A 20348-nucleotide genomic window follows, 5' to 3' on the forward strand; every position below is an offset into this window, starting at 1 on the left:
TATTGGCACCCCTGCCTGGCCGCGGCGGCGGCTGGGCTTCGTGCCTAGTCGCGGCGGCAGCTGCCGTGGCTTGGTGGTCGCCGTTGGCCGGAATAAGGAGGGAAGCGTGGCTAGTGTTTTTTTTTTTATTTTATTTTATAAGTTTTTTTTGTTTTTTTATTTTAAAAATGTTTTTTTCTTTTTTTTAATAATTTAAATTATTAAATAATTAGATAATGGACCCCACTAACGGAAAACTTAACGGAACATGGACGGAGGTACCAAAACCTATAAAGTTACACTTTTGGAGGTACCAATTTAAAATAAAATTTTAGATGGGTACTAAAATTCAATTACCCCATATTCGAGGTACCAAAATTCAAATTTTCCTAAATATTAATTCAAGTTAGTCTCTAGTTAACATTATTAAATCTTTTGATTAACTTTGCAATTAGGTTAGGGAAAATTCATTTCAATTACGAGTATTATCGTTATAGTTGGAGTTGATTGGAGGAGAATTAAGATGTAAAATAGAGTACGAGCTACGGAGTATAATTTAGATTTGTAATGTCCAGTTTACAGAGTCCTTTACTATTTAAATAAGACAACAACCCAAAATCTACATATTTATACGTCCTTTTCTTAAACCAATATGTAAGTAAGAGATGAAAGAGACCTCTTGGTGTAGTGGCATAAGAGGTCGCCTCGCATCCTCATGGTGTAAGGTTTGATCATCATTAGCAATAAATCCTACCCCATACTCTTCTAGGGCATTGCCAACTAGGTTTCCTATGATAGGAGAAAATAAATGATACATTACTCCACGGGATGATTAGGGAGTCCACCCAAACTGCTCTTATTATGATCAAGAAAGTTACACAACACACAATTCCAAATCCTAAAAGTGGGTACTCAATTTACCCAACAACAACAATCATAAGAGCTAACAATGACGGAAAAAATTGAGAGATATAACCAGAAAAGTGAACTTTTGTCCATTAGTTGTATCTCACGAACAGTAAGAGCAAATGACAATCCACCGTTAAAAATAAAGCTCTAGATGTCCCGAACAGGCTGTCAAAATTTGAGCTAAATCGGACCACTGATGAGCCTCGATTAGAGATGATTTTTGAAGCTGCGCAATGAAAAAAATTGAACTGTGGTTTTGGCAGCAAATAATTATGTCCCCAAAGACTTTGTTGCCCAAAGACTTCCACATTAAGGGACCCTCAAAGTCAAGAAAGGAAGCTTCTTAGAAGACTTCACATTTAGACATTATCTATATTAGTTGCTCCAAAACACTCACAATATCAAAATGAGCTTTCTTTACATAGGAAGGGACCTATAGCCCAACAATAACTACGAAGTTTACTTATCTAAAGTCTGCATACATAGTCACGTATATCTCGTATAATTTATCTTAATTTTAAGTACTCCACCGAGTAATTTTTTTTCTTTTTTGGCTCTACAATGCCTACATACATGCCTGATGCCTAAACGGTAAAGATATTATTACAAGATTGCATTGAAACGGTGCCCAAAAAAAAAAAAAAAAAAAAAAAAAACAGAGAGATTAAAGAAGCTTGAGAGACTGTTTAGGAAGATATTGAATGGATAAGGGTAGCCAATTGATATGAAGGTGTTCAACTGCAAAATAAAATGGCGGCAAATTCACAACCTCTGTCTTTCAGCTCCAAATGGAAGTCCTCCTCATTGAAGAAGAAGAACAAGAACAGGAAGATAACCCCAACTCATCTTCTTTCATACCCAATTCGTTCTTCTCACTCCATTGATGATAAAGACAGGGTCTTTAAACAACTGGGTACCCTCCCTTTTTCTCTCTCTCAGTTCTAATTTGAGTATTGCCAGAAATTAGCTTTTATTGCATTAAAAAAAAAAGAAGATAGAATATGTAATTTCAAAGTAATTTCTATTTAATTTTTTTAAAATAATTGTTTCCCCTTGCTGTTTCATTTTGAGAAGGCTTTGCTGTTGTTGTTGTTGCTGCTGGTTTACTTGTTTTTTGAGCAATTTGTACTATGGAATGCATTTTGTTATGTATGGAGTAGTTTATTAGGGCTTTTGTGGTAGAAATTCAAATGTGTGGCTATCATTATTCTTTCTATTAATTTTGCTGTTTTTCAACTAGATAGTATGAGTTTAGGGTATGAGCTTTAAACATGGGTACTATTGTAGAAGGAATTGCAGTGTAGCGACCGACTGAATTCATTAAAACAAATGGGACTAAATTGCTCTAATCCTCCTTTGTGGTACTGAGAGAACTAATTGAAAATTATGTTGATGGAGGGGGGCGGGGAGGCGGTCGGTGTTAATGAAATCCACAAATGAGTTGTTCATAATTAGCAAAGGAGATGAAGTAAGACTTATCACTTGATGAATTTTGGTAGACCAGTTAGGCCACTTCACATGGTAGGTGTTGCTAATTAGTTAATATGATTCTTCTTTAAGGTTTTAGGTGGTTGGATTCGTATTCAGAGGATCATGACATAGTGTAACAAAAAGTAAGATCCTTTGTTCCGAGTAATAGTTGGGCAAATGATTGTTTAGCTTCTTGAATGTCCAACTAAAATTTACCTGGGGTGGGATTTGGGAGGTGAGGGAGTAAATCTAGTGGTAGTGCTACTATGTCTTGATTCTTAAATGTCATCTTAGTTTTGTGTGCTTAAAGATGGTTGTAATTTGTTGCTTTTTGTAGAATTGATTGTCAGCAACTGTGTTTTGTGTAGGGACATTTGCTTTGAGAAAGAAAATTGAAGATACTGTTCTTCGTGGTGAGATGCTGGCACCAACAGTGCTTCAGCTTGAAGAAGAGATGTCTGTCTGGAGAGATGAGAAAATGCGTGATTACAACTACTGGGATGATCCTGTAAAATCTAATGAAATGCTTGCCAAATTAGCTGATCGTGCCAAAGTTGTTGATACTCTCAAAGACCTTGCATATAAGGTGATGCTCAATTTGTACTTTCTTCCTACTTCGTATTTGACAAGAGAATGATCTGTGTTTTTGTTTACTGGAGGTTCTTATCTGGACCTTGGCCACTTTCTCTTCTGCATCAATTTTGTGATTGAATTGTTTTCCTCATGCATTTCCGAGTTGTGTAAAAGAGTTCTTCATGATATAGCTTAAACATGTATACATGTGTATTGCTATGATTTGGGCAAATAGATTATGCTGGACTGGTTAAGAATTGCAGAAAATGGTTTAGTGGTCTGGCGCTGCTTGTTGGCATATTTGCAGAACTATAAAGTTATGCAGTTACTAAAATGGTTAAGTTTAATGTGACACTGTGATTTCAGTTGCAATCACCAGCATAATGACTTTGGTTCTCTCTCTGAATTGTCTGTACTGAACCAAGTGGTGAAAGAACGTGAAACAGTATCTCTGTGAAAATGATTGCAGATTTACCTGATTTAGTAAGCTGACTGATTGATATTTTTAGGTAGTATGATACTATCTTGTTGTTCCCATCTCAGTTATAATTTTATACCTGGAACATGATCTCGTGATTTCCTATTCATGTATATTTGCTGGATTGACTTGACCACTATGCTTCACTCATCTACTTGATTTGTCTTATGTATTCAGATTGAAGATGCAAAACTTATAAAGGAGCTGGCAGAAACAGATGCTGTAAATTATGGACTTATAAAGCAAGCATATAATGCATCAGTTGATATTAGCAAGTTCTTAGATCAATATGAGATGTCCAAGCTTTTGAAAGGGCCTTTTGACATTCATGGAGCATCACTTGTTATTAAAGCTGGAGACAAAGGCATCTACTCAGAGGTTTATTCTCTGTTCTATTAGTAAAAAATTTCTTCATTGAAGTACTGAAGCATGAACATTACAACGTAGGAGACACTTTACTGATTTATATTTGCATGCTTGCTAAAGTTCAATTTAATAAGGTATAGAGGCCTACTTTTTGTGCATAAATGGTTTTTAAAAAAAGAAGGCTTGATCTAGATGTCTGGTGAAATCTTTTGGCATTTGTGCCGCGTGAACAATATAGGACCAAATGTGCAATTTATCTTACACAATGACGCTAAAAATTTCTCTAGAAATGGGCATTAAATTGTAATCTCTTTTACCATGCCATATGTAGCAAGATACTGACTTATAGGATGAGTAGTTTGATTATGTTCATCTGGTTTGATTCTAGTTTGCATATTTCTTCCATTTTCCGTTAGATTGAGCTGAGTTGGATTGGGCCACCTAACCCATGTCCTCTTTCCCCATCAAATAGAAGAAAAGTAGAGCTGAGTAATTGGGAGAAAAATACGGGACTTGCACCATTGCTTGTTGAAGCCCTCTTTAATGCTTTGTGGAATATTTTCACAAATCTTGTGCATTTTGGATAACCATAAGGGATATACCAGTCCCTAATATAAGCAATAATTTCTTCTTGGAAAGCCAAGCTAATGTAATAACCTCACTATATATATGCATCAAGCATGTCTATTCTGATCTCAATAGTCTATAACCAGTGCCTTCTTGATTTAGGCCTGTATATTTTCCTTTCTGCGTCTCTTTGGTATGCTCTTACAAGTTTCCAAATACAGATATGGGCAGAACGACTTCTAAGCATGTATGTCAAATGGGCTGAAAAGCAAGGTTACAAAGGGAGAGTATTGGAGAAGTGTTCCTCGAACAGTGGGGGCATCAAGTCTGCCACCATTGAGTTTGAATTTAAGTATGCTTATGGTTTTTTGATTGGCGAAAGAGGTGTTCACCGCATGATGAGTTCACTTGAAAAAACAAGTTTCCATGAGGTACACTTTGCTTAACTAGTGCTGATTTCTGAAAGTGCATTTATTATTATCAGTTGATCTAATTTCTACATAAAGCTGATATACTACTTCCATTTGGATTCAGTAATAACATTGCAAATTCAATATTTGGTATAGTAACAACTATTTCAGGACAGAGGTTGAGAGGTATATTGAAAGCCTAGTAACTATTATAGGATAAACCATAAGGTCATTTACATGGTATCATTATCAGGCCAATGATAATCAAAAGGTCTTAAAGCTTGAATCTGTGGCCTCTTTATTCTAACAGTGAAACATGTCGGCATAAGATATGAGGAGGGCGGGTGCATCATCCGCACTTCAATTCAAGTCAGTTTGAAAAGCACAACTGATGATATCGATATGTAACTCTGTAAGCATTGGTACAAAAAACAATACTATAAGAATGTTTGTGCAGTTGTACAGCTTCCAAAGAGGTATACACCTTATAGCTTACTAGTATTGAAAAAGCTTATATTTTTTAACACTCAACATTCTTTGCTTTGTACAGTGTAGAAATCGGTTGAGCTTTCCGTGATATTATCTAATATCTCACTGTTCCCTGATTTTATGTGCAGGTCATCTTAGCAGCTGTGGATGTCATTCCTCTGTTTCTTGAGACGATCTCTGACTTACCATTAGATGATAATGATCTAATTATGTCCTATTTGCCGAGTGAAAATGATACAGGACCAATTGTACCCGTTGTTCATATTCAGCATGCTCCTACAGGCATATGCGTGCAATCCTCAGGTATTATGACAAGCTGACTTCTGTGTTCGTGATTATGATGGTTAATGGGTAGCACAAAAGAAACTAGTGGTTTTGTTGCCATTTTGGTGAGTTACATATAATGACAGAATGATTAGAAAGGACTTAGAATATATGGAGTAATACATTATAGAGTGATGAAACAGCGGTTAGGTGTAGGAAGATTAATATGTTTTATGAAGATTGAAAAACTATAAGTGCATTCTTCTTATAAACCGAGTCTCTATTGCAGGTGAGAGGAGTAAATTTGCGAACAAGATGAAAGCACTGAATCGCTTGAAGGCAAAGCTTCTTGTGGTGATGTCAGAGCAAGGTGTCTCTGACTTGAGCAGCATTGAGAGGGATGCAATTGTAGATCTATGGGATCAAGATACGCGAAGGTACATGTTGCAGCCTTCCAAGCTAGTAGAAGATCTGAAGACGGGTGTACAACTTCCTGACTTAAACTCTGTATTGGATGGGAACATCAACCCGTTTATTGCTGCCTATGCAAGTCTTAGACATGCTACTGAAAAGGGTTAAAAATTAGGCTCTTGGATTTTGTTGTGAACTAACTAAATTAGTAGATTATGGAGGTTAGCTATTTATTTAAAATTTGGTACTGTATATAATTTTTCCCTTCCCAATTTCTAATTTTACAGGGTAAATCTTCCTTTGAGGAAGTGGCAAAGAAACAACATTCTACTGCATAGCCATGGAATCGAAGGTACATTTCAAACATACTAATTTAAGGAATCGCGAGTCTAGAGACAACCTCTCTCCCTGGCCAAGGCCGCCAGCACTAGCAGTAATAAGACTGATAATTGATAAACAAGATTTAAATCTTGTAATTTTGATTACTTGAATAAAAAATATTAGAAAAAAAAAAAAATCAAAGGTTATACAACTCCAAGGTTACATGAACCAGATTTCGGATTAACCCTAAACGCCTCACTACATATGTAATTGATCAATGTCGAACTTAATAGCCTTGGAATGATCCAAAGCCCTGTTCTTAGCAACACCCATTGAGAACACATCTTGATCTTTTCAGCAAGTGAACTCGGCAAAGAGGACAAGTATAACGACGGCCATCCTTCACCCATCTATCCATACAAGATTTATGGAACATATGATTACATGACAACAATCTTATAACTCTGGTAGACATGTCACATACTTTGGCATCAACACAATCTTGTTTGTTTTCCTCTTGTTCTTCCTGTCGCGCTACTTCTTTACCACCATACCTCGATCTCTTCCTCTTCTTTCCCGTATTCGTAACCCCTTCAAGACATATAGCACAAGTAAACTCATCAAGCTTCTTAGACAAATTCCCGGCCTTACTAGCCATCTCCACTGCGCGCAATGTTGGATGTTGCTCATATGGTTGTTCCCGAAAGTCTACCCAAGTGATCAACCACTCTTTATCGTGTGATATACAATGTCGCTCAATGTGGTTAATAATCTCATTAGTAGTCCCACAACTTTCAACATCATGTGTTATGGCTACCCTAAATCGAAGACTCGAAACCTTCTTGTGTAGATCATGTAACACATCATCCGGGTTAGGGTGAAACACGAAAGATTCAAGGTAATTTAAAAACCAAGACTTGCACTCTTCGCAATCTACCGGATTAAACACTCCCAATGAGAAGGATCTTTTATCTCTTTTAACGTACGAACTTTCATCTTGTTTGTCACAACATTTGATCGTCCTTTCCCACTCTTCATACCATACAAGTACCTCTACTTTATGTGTTCCCGATGGCCACTCCGAGTGATGATCACAAGCGATCACAACTTCAGAGTTCTTCTGCAAAGCCATTGATAAAGATCTCATTTTTTTTTTTTTTTTTTTTTTTTTTTTTTTTTTTTTGTATGAAGTAATTCTACCCTAGAAATCTTACTAAACTGATAGAGTATAAAACATATTCCTGGGCCTCAACCATCAGCTTAAGCTTTCGGTTGAGTTGGTCCTCTAACATAAACCCTTTATATATATAGAAACGGATGAACTTGAAAAAATTTGAAGCCTAAATTTCTCAAACAAACAATAAAAATTGTGGAATTAAACAAGAACTAACCAAGATCGATGGAAAAATCTCTAGAAATTAGAGATGTCTGATGCCATGTTGTTAAAGTGGAGAAAAGATGTGGAGAAAACTGCTTAACTTCTGTAAACTCCTAACAAGATACAATATTAACATAAATATAATCAAACCAACTCTAACTCATTGCAGCACACGGGTAAAACTTCTTCGAGCGCAAGACTTTCTTAAATTTGTACTCAAATAACTTATTTATGTTAACTTATCCAAAGGAAACTGATATTATTGAATTAGTCTCAATGTACGAAGTAAATAAAGACATGTATGTTCAACATATTATAGATTATAATACTATATGTTATATATCGGTGATAGTAAGATAAGCATTTGACAATGATAAGTTTGATATGGAGTAGTAAATTATTAAGAAATTGGAGTACGTACTTCATATACATCATACATTCATACATGTCTATTATTGTTACGGACAGTGAAGTACATAGTACAAAGTATCATTTTCATCCTTTTACTTTACTTTTTAAAGAGCTTATTATATACACCCGGGCCGGGTATACCGTATACTCATGAATATTTTGTTCTCATTTTGATGATTATTTTTATATTTAATCATCAAATAGAAAGCAAACACTAACCTTGAGTTAGTTGGGTATACGGTACGTCCGAATGTATAGTATATAACAAATTCTAGACTTTTTAGGATGGATTGTGACTTTGTGATGAGCGCGTAGCCAAAAAAAAAAAAAAAAGATGTAAATGATGAGAATTATTAATTAAGGAGAAATATAAACATAACAAATAGAAAAAAGGAATCTACAATAATTAACATGGAAAAATTAGTTTAAAAAAACCATGATAGCATTGTAAAGCACTCTATAAAAATAGGAGAGTAAAAGTAGTACCCAAAATGCTAGATAGGGGTGAGTATTACAAATGCTAACTCTCACTATATCTTATTGTGTGCATGTAGAAATATCTGATCTTGATATCTTAGAGAGTTGACTTGTATAGGTAAAATCATTCCAAATCAAAACAATGTATGAAGGGACACTCGTATAATGTAAAATGTATAAGAGAGGATAGGAGTATAATGATAGAATATAAAACATATTTCTAGACCTCAATCATCAACTTAATTTTTTGATTGAGTTGATCCTCTAACATGGTATCAGAGTCAGGATTATGTTTTATACATTATAACATAGGATAGTGGAGGATGTAGGTAAATTACATGATTTCAAATGACGCTCAACACCAAACAATTATGGTTGGTATTTGGAAGTCCAAGAAATGTGTAGAAACATCTACATACATGTATGCTATTTGGGATCTTCATATCATGATGAGCATTCGCCAATTCTAAGTTTTTTTTCTCAATTTTTTGCCAGTTTCTCAAAGTGCTAGAATCTATTACGGAGTATAAAATTTTAGTTTTTTCCCCTACTTTTATCCACAATGCTACAAAACTCCAATCCTCAATATATATGCACTTCCACTTCTATATATTTTAAATTAAAAAACAACTCCAATTACTTTTTTAAAAAACCACCCATATCTACCAATTACAGCTATTCAAATTACAGTTATTCAAAGACGCTTACCAATTACAGTTATTCAAAGACGCTACCAATTACTCCTTGCTTTAAGGCATATTTGGCGCTAGTGTTTGAGTAGCTTTTAGGTAGCTTTTAGTTAACAAAAAATGTGAGTGTTTAGCAAAGTAGTGGTTAGGGTAGCTTTTAGTGATGGAGGTAGCTTTTATGAAAAGTTAGAAATATTAGCTTTTGAAAGTAGAGGTAGCTTTGAGGTAACTGTTGAAAATTAAATGTATAGTTTTAAATATAAAATATTAATTTTTATATGTAACAGCTAGTCGACCGCTATCTCATACACAGTTTACAGCTATCTTCACAGCTATATTTTGCCGAACACGCAATTAGCTCCGATACGTTCTAGTTTTATGAAAATGTTTAGAAAAACTTGAGACATAATTAATTACTTGAAGTTTATGGAATTTGGGCCACACTAAACCCGGCATCATTAGTGAATATATCAACTTCAACTGTATAATAATTTTTTTATTTTTTTTTTAAAAAAAAAAAGAAAAATATCAATTTCAATTTTAAAGCTGTGGTTTCAATGTTTCATGTCATTTTCTCGTGCTTTACATATGTTTATTGGAATTCAATAATTATTGTTAAATGTCAATACCAAACTCCTTAAAAGTAAAGTAGTGTATTCAGTTCCTCACTGAGAGATTTGATCGGATAAGATGGATGCAAAAGGTCATATTGAAAGGTGGCAATTTACGAATATGAAATTTGGTGGGTCGCATGGTACCATGGTACCTAGATAAGGAAGATTGGATTTGGAAGGTGGAAATAATGTTGGATAGAAAATTTTGAGTGGACCTGGTTCACAATAATATTATTCATATTGATCATTATATTTAAAACTTCATTAAAAAATTAACCTTTTATAACTTTTATAATGTCACACTAACTTTTATTTCAACATAATAACCTTTATTTTGATATATATAGTGCCTTTTTTTTATTAATAAAACAATCATATTGTCTATAATTTTAGTGATCCACAATAAATTAGTGTAAACTAGGTTCATTTAAGAATTTGTACATGTTGCATGTAGGTATTGACAAAAATGAAAGTGTGGGATGATTTAAGTGGTTAGAGCTTTCTCTCGGTATCAGGAGATACTGAAATCGATTCACATCCCTTGTGCTCTCTATACACCAATATTAAAAAGGTATATACATAAGTAGATAGAATATAAAACATATTCCTAAGCCTCTACCATCAGCTTAAACTTTTAATTGATTTGGTTTAACATGGTATCAGAGTCAGCGTGACACAAAGGTCACGGGTTCAAATCTCATCCACCCCCTCCCACTTTCAAGTGGAACATTTCACATACGGTATGCACAGGGCCTATGTTGCATCAACATTTTAAGCCAAAAGAGTTCTCATGTAAGGGGGTGTGATTAGGGGTGAGCAAAAATTCCGGGTACCCGGAATTGGAGCTGAAACCGGTTAGAAACCAACGAGTTCGATATCGGAATTGGACCCGATGGTTCCAATTCTAGGTAATAAATTAGGGAACCAGTTGCAACCGGTTACAATTCTAATTCTCGGTTTTTGGACCCAGAAACGGTTGGGTACCCGATTACCCAAAATATGTTACACTAAATAAGTTTCTAAAAATAAAATTATGTTAAATGTATCTAGTTAGTAAAATAAAAAAGAAATTGTTATTAATACCTAACATAAATAAAATAGCTTAATGAATATATAAATACAAGTGTTAAAATGCTAAAAATGAAAATAAACTAAATATATTATATTTTAACAATTATATACATAAGTGGGTACCCGTTTTAAGTCATAATATTTAGGACCCGGTTGAACCAATTCCAATTCCGATTCCAAACCAGTCTCAACTTATTATGGGTTCGGATCCTAAAATTTTGACCGGGTACCCGGTTTGCTTACCCCTAAACGTGATAAAGTATAAAACATATTCCTGAACCTCAACAACCATCAATTTAAGCTTTTAGTTGAATTGGTCCATTAACAGAAATGATAATCATATACTCATACTAATTAAGGATCGACTCACTTGGTAAAAGTTTTTATCTCAAATCCTACACCATTAATGAAAAAAATCAACCAATTGTATAATTATTTATAAAAAAGAAAAATGCAGATTTCAATCTACAAATCTGTGGTATTATGTCATTTTCTCGTGCTATAAATATGTTTGTTGGAATACACAATAATTGATGTTACATGTCAATATCAAACTCCTTAAAAAAAAAAAAAAAAAAAAATAGTGTCCTCAGTTAGAGATTGATCGGATAATATGGATGCAAAATAAGTTAGGGCCTGTTCTCTTACGTTGAAATTCAGTTCAGTTCAGCTCAGCTACTAATTTTCTTCTCTTATAAAATATTCAGTTCAGTTCAATTCAGCTCAATTAAGTTCAGTTCAGTTCAGTTCAATCCAGTTCAGTTCAGCTGAGTTCAGTCAATGAGAATAGGCCCTTAGATTGACTGGTGGCAATTTACAAATGTGATTTTTAGTGGGTCGCATGGTACCTAGATAAGGAATAGACTGAATGACATATTCCTATTTTTATTATAACATATATAAGTCATTAATGTGAGCATATATAAACTTTTTCTTTTTTTCTTTTTTACTGTATCATAATTTACATTTTTTGAACATATATGAATTTATTTCTAACTTTTATATAATGCACTTATCTAAGCTTATTTGTCTTAAATAAGTCAAAATAAATTGAATGTAATAATACTTTAAAAGAATTCAATCATTCTCCTACTTTCATATAGTCTTTTTATGAAGGGGATGGGAAAATTAAAATAAATAGACCGCTATATAGGCCAATACCACATTACCACATGCATCTATCTAAAATGTTATTCAAGCATTGAATGGATGTGATTTAATTCTCTATATTTATGTGTAGCATCCACTTGAATAATGATAGATTATGTAAATAATCTATTTATGTAAATATAGTTTTGTAATTAGTCGCGATAGTTATCTCTTGTATAGTTGTATTATGGTAATTATCTTGTATAGTTGTATTATGGGAATTATCTTGTATAGTTTCCTAGTTTAACCTAAAATACTTTTGTATATATTATTAATCGTTAATGAGTAATGATAAGAATATATTAACATGTACTCCGTAATTCATTTTGGCCAAAAGAGATAATGCAATTTTGTTTAGAGAATGGTGACACTTTAAGGGGGTGTTTGGTATAGAATTTTTAAGCCATGGAAACGGATTCAAATAACCCACTCCGTTACTGCTTGTTTGGTAAAGGATAGAGAGTAATTTACGAATACTGTTAGCTAGGTGTAACAGTTCACCCCAATTTGATTCCGCTTTTTGACCCAAGGAAACAAATTTCGTTTCCTGCATTTAACAATGTTAACATCTCTCATTCACTCTCTCTCTCAAAGCTCTTATTCACCCAATATCTCTCTTTCGAATTCGATTTCTCAGCATGCCATTGTTCAAGATCTTTCTTCATTATTCAAGACTTGTCAAAATTGGGTCAAATAAAATCACTCAACAACAACTCATCATTCTAACATCTTACCTACCAAAAATTTTAAAAAAATAAAGGAATAATGAATGAAGTTTCATAATGATCGATGAAGATTGTTGCCTTTGCGATTATATGATTTGATGTTGATAATTTTGATGGTCTACTGATTTGAATATGTGTAGTTGTGTTTTTATGATCAATAAAAGGAAAAAGTGACCTAAGTCATCTGATTTTTTGATAAGCTGATGATTTTGGTTATTGGATAAGAGTAATTAAATTGGAGTAAGATAAAAGAGGGGAAAAAAAATTGAGTAGGTTGAAGCAATAATAAAGCAGCTTGTGAATTTTGATTAATGTCGCCCACCAATATTTTTATTTTTTTTTTTTTTTGAAAAATTTGTTTTCCCTTTTTAATGCCAAACAAAAGAAAATGGATTAGTTGTAATTGTTTGTGTTTCCTTAATAATACCAAACAACTAGTAAGGATAACACTATATATTACCCTTTTTCCTCCTAATTTGTTTTCATTCCGTTACCTTTACTAAGTTGATACCAAACGTCCCCTAAGGGTGACTTAGGTTGGTTTGATTAAAAAATATTGTTAGAAAGTATTAATATTATTTTTGTCCAAAAATAAAAGGAAAAGTAGTCATTTTTTAGTCAAAATTGATTGGGTTAGCACTTAGCAAGTCATGAAATTCAGGTGGCACATAGCCACATATTAGTAGGCTTATATGATATTACTTGTCCTACTTAATTATTTTTAGTGAAAGTTTTATAAGTCAAATGGAGCAAAGAAAATTGTGATAGGGAGAGTAACATTCATTGAAGGGGAGAACATTGTAGGATTGAGACGATCATAATTCTTTATTAGTAATCAATAAATAAAGTCATAAAATACTCCGTAGTCCTCCACTCCTCTGTACATCATCATATATTTAGTAATATAAGGGTTATAATAATGTGATAAATAGATTCCGAATATCAAAAATATAAAATTAAAAGATCGATATAGATAAAACTAATAAGAATAATAGATTATATATTCATAATATACTATAAGGTCAGCTGGTTGCTGACTAGTGACTACAAGTGCTCAACCACCTTAAGCGGGCAAAAGAGTAAAAGTACAATAACGATGTCACATAAACCTTATTTATTTAGTTGTACCATCACCGTAAGTAACAGTCCAATAACTATATAACATGTGTTATATAGATTTATAGGATAATGTTGAAGATTTATGGACTAATTATAATCATAATCCATTATTTAAGAGCAACTACCATAGTATTGTGAGGTACAAGTGTAAGGAGGGCAACACTGAACCCCATCCACAGCAGGCCCACACCTGTTATACTTAGGAATACAACGTAGAGCGTTGTTGTTATTGTTGTTGTTGTTGTACTCAGATTCAGCAACAGCTTCTAGCATGATTTTTGCAAGCTCTTGCTCAATCTTTTTCGCTTCTTCCGATTGTGTCACCGGGATTCCTCGTTGTCGCAGGGCGAGCAACAACGGGACTTTTCCCCGGATAGCCGTGGCCGGAGGTGCCATGGTTGCTACCAGTACTAAGGCAGCCACCAAGAGAACACTCATTCTTACATTCTTGCTCATTTCCATTTTTTTAGCCTCTTAACAAATATAATAATGTTTAACTTAATTACTTGTATAAGGATGATTGTCGTGCTAGTGTAAGACCCCTTTATATAGAGGCTTTCGGCCATGCCCTTGGGATGTAGTACGATGTCGTATCGATACGTAGTACAAGCCAAATAATTTGACAATAATATTTGCAACAAGTTGGAACGTTTACCATTGTACTTGTGCGCGGTCTGATCACGACATTGATTTGTATGATTAATCTTTATTCATTTGTATGAGTAACTTCATTTATTCATTAGAGTACCATACGTAACTTTATTTTGTCTATAAAAGCAACTCAAATTCGATATACTTCCTTCGTTTTTCTTTTATTGCATCATAAAAACTTTTACACTATTCACTTAATCTTTTTTGACCATCTTTTGTGATTTATCTATTAGGAAAAACATAGTCATCATGTGGGATCTAGTTAAATTCGTCTTGAAATCTATTTTTAAATATCAATCAATTTTTTTATAAATTTTACAAAAATATAATTAAAGATATTAATAGCCAAAATAATACATTGGCAAGCGTAAAACCCCTTATGGTGCAATAAAAAAAGAACATATGAAGTATTAGTAATATCAATCTATTTAGTACTCCCTCGTTTTTATTTTTTTTTATTTATTTTTATTAATTTGCATCACTTGGTGATGCGCGGAGTTTTAAGAGGATAATATAATATTGTGAGTGAGTGAAAAATCTATACTTAGTACTCCGTATTTAAAAACTATAACCAAGAAACTAAGAAATACACATGTCCCCATCCATTCTGTTACACTTCTCTAAGCATAGTGCCACATGCCATCTTACACTATTAATTTTTTATTACTCCGTACACCATTTTTTTTAATTCTTTCATTAAACTTATAATTCATTTTTCATACACACTTCATCTCTTCATCTTCATCTCTCCCCTTTAATTCAACCTTTTACTATTCTCTCTTTAATTTTAGCCCTTCCACCTTCTATATAAGCCTTTTTTCGATTAAAGTTTCAAAATTTTAATTTCTTTAATCATATTTCCGATTACATATTATACCCTATAATGACTTACTGATATTTCCTCACTTATCTATCAATACAATTTTATATGAATAACCCGTGCATCGCACGGGCCAGAAGGCTAGTTTATTATAGTAAAAGTTAGATGGGGGATCATGAAAGAGAAAGAATGTGATGAGAGTAAATATTTTTATTATATAAGTGGAGACCATGAAAGAGAGAGAAATAATAAAATAACTTAAGTGGGGTTTAAAGTAAGAAAGAGAAATAATAAAATATAGGGAATTTTGACTTTTGCTACCTATCAAACACATCAATTTCATTTTTGCTACCTATGAAAACCTTTATTTTATTTTACTACCTAACATATGCCCTTTTTTTTAACTTTTGCTACCAGTTAACGTTTTCAGTTAATAATTTCGTTAGTGAGATCCAGCCACCCTCATTACCACCTTCCGACCACCACTACCTCCTTAGTCACCCTAAATGTCTCCCCGTCAGCCACCAAAATAAAAAAAAAAAAATTTAAAAAACCAGCCACCAAGTCCAGCCCTCCCGTTAGCCCCATCCCCCTAACGGCGGCCGCCGTCGGCAAACCCAGCCCCCCTCCTTTCCCCCACCACCGCAGCCCCCACCATCGCATCCCCCTCCTTTCCCCTACCATCGCAGCCCCTTCCCTTCCCCCACCATCGCCATTGCAGCCCCCTCCCTTCCCCCACCATCGCCATCGCATCCCCCATCGCAGCACCAAAATCGACCCAAAAATCGATTGCCCCCAAAATTGACCCAAAAATCGATTTTCCCCAAAATCGACCCAAAAATTAAAGATAATCACTAGCCCCGAGACCGTTACCTTCGTTGACAAAGCCGCACCCTTGTTTTCCGGCGAAGTAGAAGTCCTTTTTCCCGTAGAAGCCGCAATCTGTGGTGGTTGGGGTCGGGGCAGCAAGAATGAGGGGGAAAAGAGGGAATGGATGGGCTGCGTTCGAGGGGGAAAGGGAGAGGGAAAGGGTCGCCGGCAGAGGGGAGGGGGTTTGGGCGCCAGCCGCCGGCAGAGGGTAGGGGGTGGTTTGGTTTTTTTTTTTTTAAAAAATAATTTTTTAATTTTAAATTTATTATTATTTTAAAAAAAAAAACTTAACGGAATCCGTCGGATTCCGTTAACTGGTAGCGAAATTTAAAAAAAATGATTTGATAGGTAGTAAAATAAAATAAAACTTTTCCTACGTAGCACAAATAAAATACACCTGTTTCACAGGTAGCAAAAGTAAAAAAAAATCCTAAAATATAATATAAAGTTACCAAATAAGGAAAAATGCATTTAAAAAAAAAAACACCCCTTAAAAGAAAAGTGATGCATTAAAAAAAAAAAAAAAGAGGGAGTATTTAATAAAAATACAAACCATCTTCCCCATCATGTCACATATAAAATTTATTATTTTTCACCATTGTCACATTTCACCACACATTTTCATTAATTAATCCCCTTTCTCATATTAAAAAAAAAAAAAACACACACACACACACACTACTCATAGCTTTTATTCAATACATGTATGAATGTTATTTGATTCACTCTCCTCCAACTTAATATCTTCTACAATTAAATTCAATTTCCACTCCTTCTTCTCCATTATAAACTATTCATCTTTCATTTAAAATATATTATAAAATAAAATTTCATAAATTTTAGTCCAGTTCAGTTCAGCTCCAATCTGCTCTGCCCTGCTCTACTATGTTGAAATCTGTTCTGCTCTGTTTTAATGAAATCTGCTCTATTCTTCCCAAAAGCTCAAAAGAATAGGGCCCAACTCTAATTATGTACCTTTTTTTACGAGAACTGTAATTATGTACTTGATACCACAATGCAAGGGGAATTATACTCTGTACTAATCTACTATTATTAAAAAGGAAATTTTGTGAAAAACTACCAATTATAGTCCAGAATTTGCGAGAAACTACCTATTAAAAAAAATGTTGTAATTGACTACCTAACTTTTGAAAAATGTTGTAATTTACTACCTTACGCCGGATTATCGTTCAGGAGTCCGGAGTCTCAGGACACACATTACAAATGCTAGAGTTTGATGAGTTGAGATAATGATATAATTAATGAACGACAACATATGGCCTGTTCTCTTCCGTTGAAATTCAGTTCAGTTCAGTTCAGTTCAGTTCAGCTCTTAATTTACGTCTAATGATATTGCTAATGATATAAAGCCAAATTTCATTCTTTTAAGCTCTTATTACAACGACAACAACAACAACAACAACAACAACAACAACAATAATAATAATAATCAATAAGTAATAAATAATAATAATAATCATCAATAAATAATAATAATAATAATAATAATAACAATAATAATTGAAATAATAATACTAATAATAATAATAATCAATAAATAATAATAATAATAATAATAATAATAACAATAACAATAATAATAATAATAATAATAATCAATAAATAATAATAATAATAATAATCAATAATTAATAATAATAATAATAATATGTACATTTGTATATACACATATGTATAGTAATAAATAATCAATAAATAATCAAAGATCACTAATCCGTAGTTAAAAATCACTAATTAATAATTTCAGTTCAGTTCAGTTCAGTGCAGTTCAGTTTAGTTCAGTTCAGTTCAGCTCAGTTCTGTTCAGTTCAGCTCAGTTCAGTCAATCGGAACAGGCCCATAAATAGGTTTAAACTAAATTGAAAGTAAGCACAGTACAACTTAGCTTAGGTAGAGTTTGCTAGCACCTTATAGATAGATGCAGCATTCCCTCGCCATGCAAATACATACATACATACATACACACCATATTTGGGGAAGATGACATACATTATATTGTACCTTCCTTTATTTAATTGCTACTAGAGAGTAGAGACTCTTTCTTAGAGAGTATATAGTTAATAGAATAGGGGTAATGGGATGCAAACACCAACACAATGAAGGCGTTCGCAACACCCATCAACATATGGTGTGCAAGCCTCCCCAATGTGTGCGTGGCAAGTAAGGCCGTTATTATTAGATTTTTTCTCGAGCTCTCGGCGTATGATGGCCAAGAGGACGGGATCTGAGAGTTGTCCATTGCGGACACCCAATAGGGGTTCATCAGCCGCGGCTTCTGTCGCAACCACCAAAATGGCTACGACCAAGATTGCCAAACTTACTGCCTTCTTCATCTCCATTATATTTTTTTCACTACTTTTATTGGGATATATATCAGGAAACAAGATAGTTATTGTGAATATTGTGAAAATATATCGTAGAGAATATTGTGAGCTATTTTTAGGTTATTTGGTCTTGCCCTCCAAGTATACCTAATATATAAATATTGTATGTGGCCATTGTGATTAATGAGAATTATACAGAGAATTACACATAGAATTATACGATCATATTTTATCATGGTATCAAGAGTCTGAGTGAGATCTAAAATTAATTAATTTTTTTTGTTGTTCGTAACATTCATTGTTCACGCACAATTAGAGTGTGACTGAGAGTTCACTACTTGGAGATTTATACATACACAAATTTGTGAGGTTCGTGAGTTTGTGGGGTTCACAAATTTTGTGAGGAATTGTGAGATTAATTCCTTTATTTGTGAGGAATTGTGAGATTAATTCTTTTATTTGTGAGGACTTGTGAAATTAATTGTGACAATCTCGTGACATTACATTGTGAGTGTGATGGCTGGCCGTGGTGAGCAACGTTTTGTGGGTCTTTCTTCTGATCAATATCAGCAGCTTCTTAGTCATCTAAATGGTCTAAAATCCAAGACTAATGGTAACCATGACCCGGGTTGGATCATTGATACCGGGGCATTAAATCATGTCACTTGCGAGTTATCTTTGTTGACAAATGTTTCTAATGTTCAAAATTGTCCGGTGGGATTGCCGGATGGAAAATATGCCAATGCTAACAACATTGGCTCAGTGATTTCGCAAGGGGGTTTGACTATTGAGAATGTTCTTTATGTCCCGCAATTGAATTGTAATTTAATTTTGGCGACTCAATTGTGTGATGACTCAAATTGTGTCATGCAATTTACTAACAACCTTTGTGTTATATAGGACCTGACGATGAGGAAGGTGATTGGAGCAGGTGAACGAGTAGATGGACTTTATTATTTTCGGTGTGTTCCTACGGTGAAGACTTTGAAGATAGATGGGGATCATTCGACAGAGCTGTGGCATAAACGTTTGGGGCATCCTTCGGCAAAAGTACTACAACAACTTCCATTTGTGAGTCGTAGTAGTAAAAACTTTAAATCATGTGATGTGTGTCCTCGGGCAAAACAACATAGGAGTAGTTTTCCTTTGAGTCAAAATACAGCTAGTCGGGTTTTTGAACTAGTACATTTAGATTTGTGGGGTCCTTATAAAACTCCATCGTCTTGTGGTGCTCATTATTTTTTAACCATTGTCGATGATTATTCTAGGGGTGTGTGGACTTATTTAATAAGGAATAAAACGGAAGTTGAGTCCATGTTTTATAATTTTGTGGCTATTGTGAAACGACAATTTTCTCAAGAAATTAAAGTTGTTCGTTCGGAGTGATAATGGTACGGAGTTTAATTATTTGAAGGAGTATTTTTTTTTACAAATGGGATATGTTTTGAGACCTCATGTGTAGGCACGCCCCAACAAAATGGGCGTGTTGAGAGAAAACACCAACATATCTTGAATGTTGCTAGAGCCTTGCGGTTTCAAGCAAATTCGCCTCTCAAATTTTGGGGGGAGTGTGTCCAAGCTGCTTGTCATTTGATTAATAGAACACCATCTCGTTTACTAGATTATAAAACCCCTTGTGATATTTTATTTGACAAACAACCTTCTGACAGGGTAGAGTCGTATCCCCTAATCAAAAACAATTACCTAAATCACTAACTAAGGTAGATAGGGAAGTAGGGTCGAACTCCACAGGGAAACAGGTCTTTTTAATTCTAATTAATTAATATAATTT

At 34.0% G+C, this 20348-nt stretch overlaps 2 protein-coding genes across 2 annotated transcripts; one reads left to right on the top strand and one right to left on the bottom strand.

Annotated features, from left to right (window-relative positions):
- The first annotated feature begins 1322 nt into the window (after positions 1–1322).
- On the top strand, positions 1323–6165 carry LOC110710544 (peptide chain release factor PrfB3, chloroplastic). The gene is made up of 6 exons (XM_021888866.1): positions 1323–1801; positions 2727–2944; positions 3587–3787; positions 4564–4773; positions 5370–5544; positions 5795–6165. Exons 1-6 carry the CDS (start codon positions 1639–1641, stop codon positions 6082–6084), a joined length of 1257 nt encoding a protein of 418 aa, XP_021744558.1. The 5' UTR covers positions 1323–1638; the 3' UTR covers positions 6085–6165.
- Positions 6166–13731: 7566 nt separating this feature from the next.
- On the bottom strand, positions 13732–14391 carry LOC110710587. The gene has a single exon (XM_021888918.1). The coding sequence runs from the start codon at positions 14330–14332 to the stop codon at positions 13982–13984; it is 351 nt and encodes a 116-aa protein (XP_021744610.1). The 5' UTR covers positions 14333–14391; the 3' UTR covers positions 13732–13981.
- Between the last annotated feature and the right edge of the window lie 5957 nt (positions 14392–20348).

Source organism: Chenopodium quinoa, unplaced genomic scaffold, assembly GCF_001683475.1.
Source record: "Chenopodium quinoa cultivar QQ74 unplaced genomic scaffold, ASM168347v1, whole genome shotgun sequence".
NCBI classification, from domain to species: Eukaryota; Viridiplantae; Streptophyta; class Magnoliopsida; order Caryophyllales; family Amaranthaceae; genus Chenopodium; species Chenopodium quinoa.

Bases quoted from the DNA above. Each gene is read 5' to 3' on its own strand.
- LOC110710544 (XM_021888866.1), top strand. From the start codon at position 1,639: ATGGCGGCAAATTCACAACCTCTGTCTTTCAGCTCCAAATGGAAGTCC. The intron at 1,802-2,726 runs GTACCCTCCCTT...TGTTTTGTGTAG, and splicing joins CAGGGTCTTTAAACAACTGG to GGACATTTGCTTTGAGAAAG. The intron at 3,788-4,563 runs GTTTATTCTCTG...TTCCAAATACAG, and splicing joins ACAAAGGCATCTACTCAGAG to ATATGGGCAGAACGACTTCT.
- LOC110710587 (XM_021888918.1), bottom strand. From the start codon at position 14,332: ATGGAAATGAGCAAGAATGTAAGAATGAGTGTTCTCTTGGTGGCTGCC.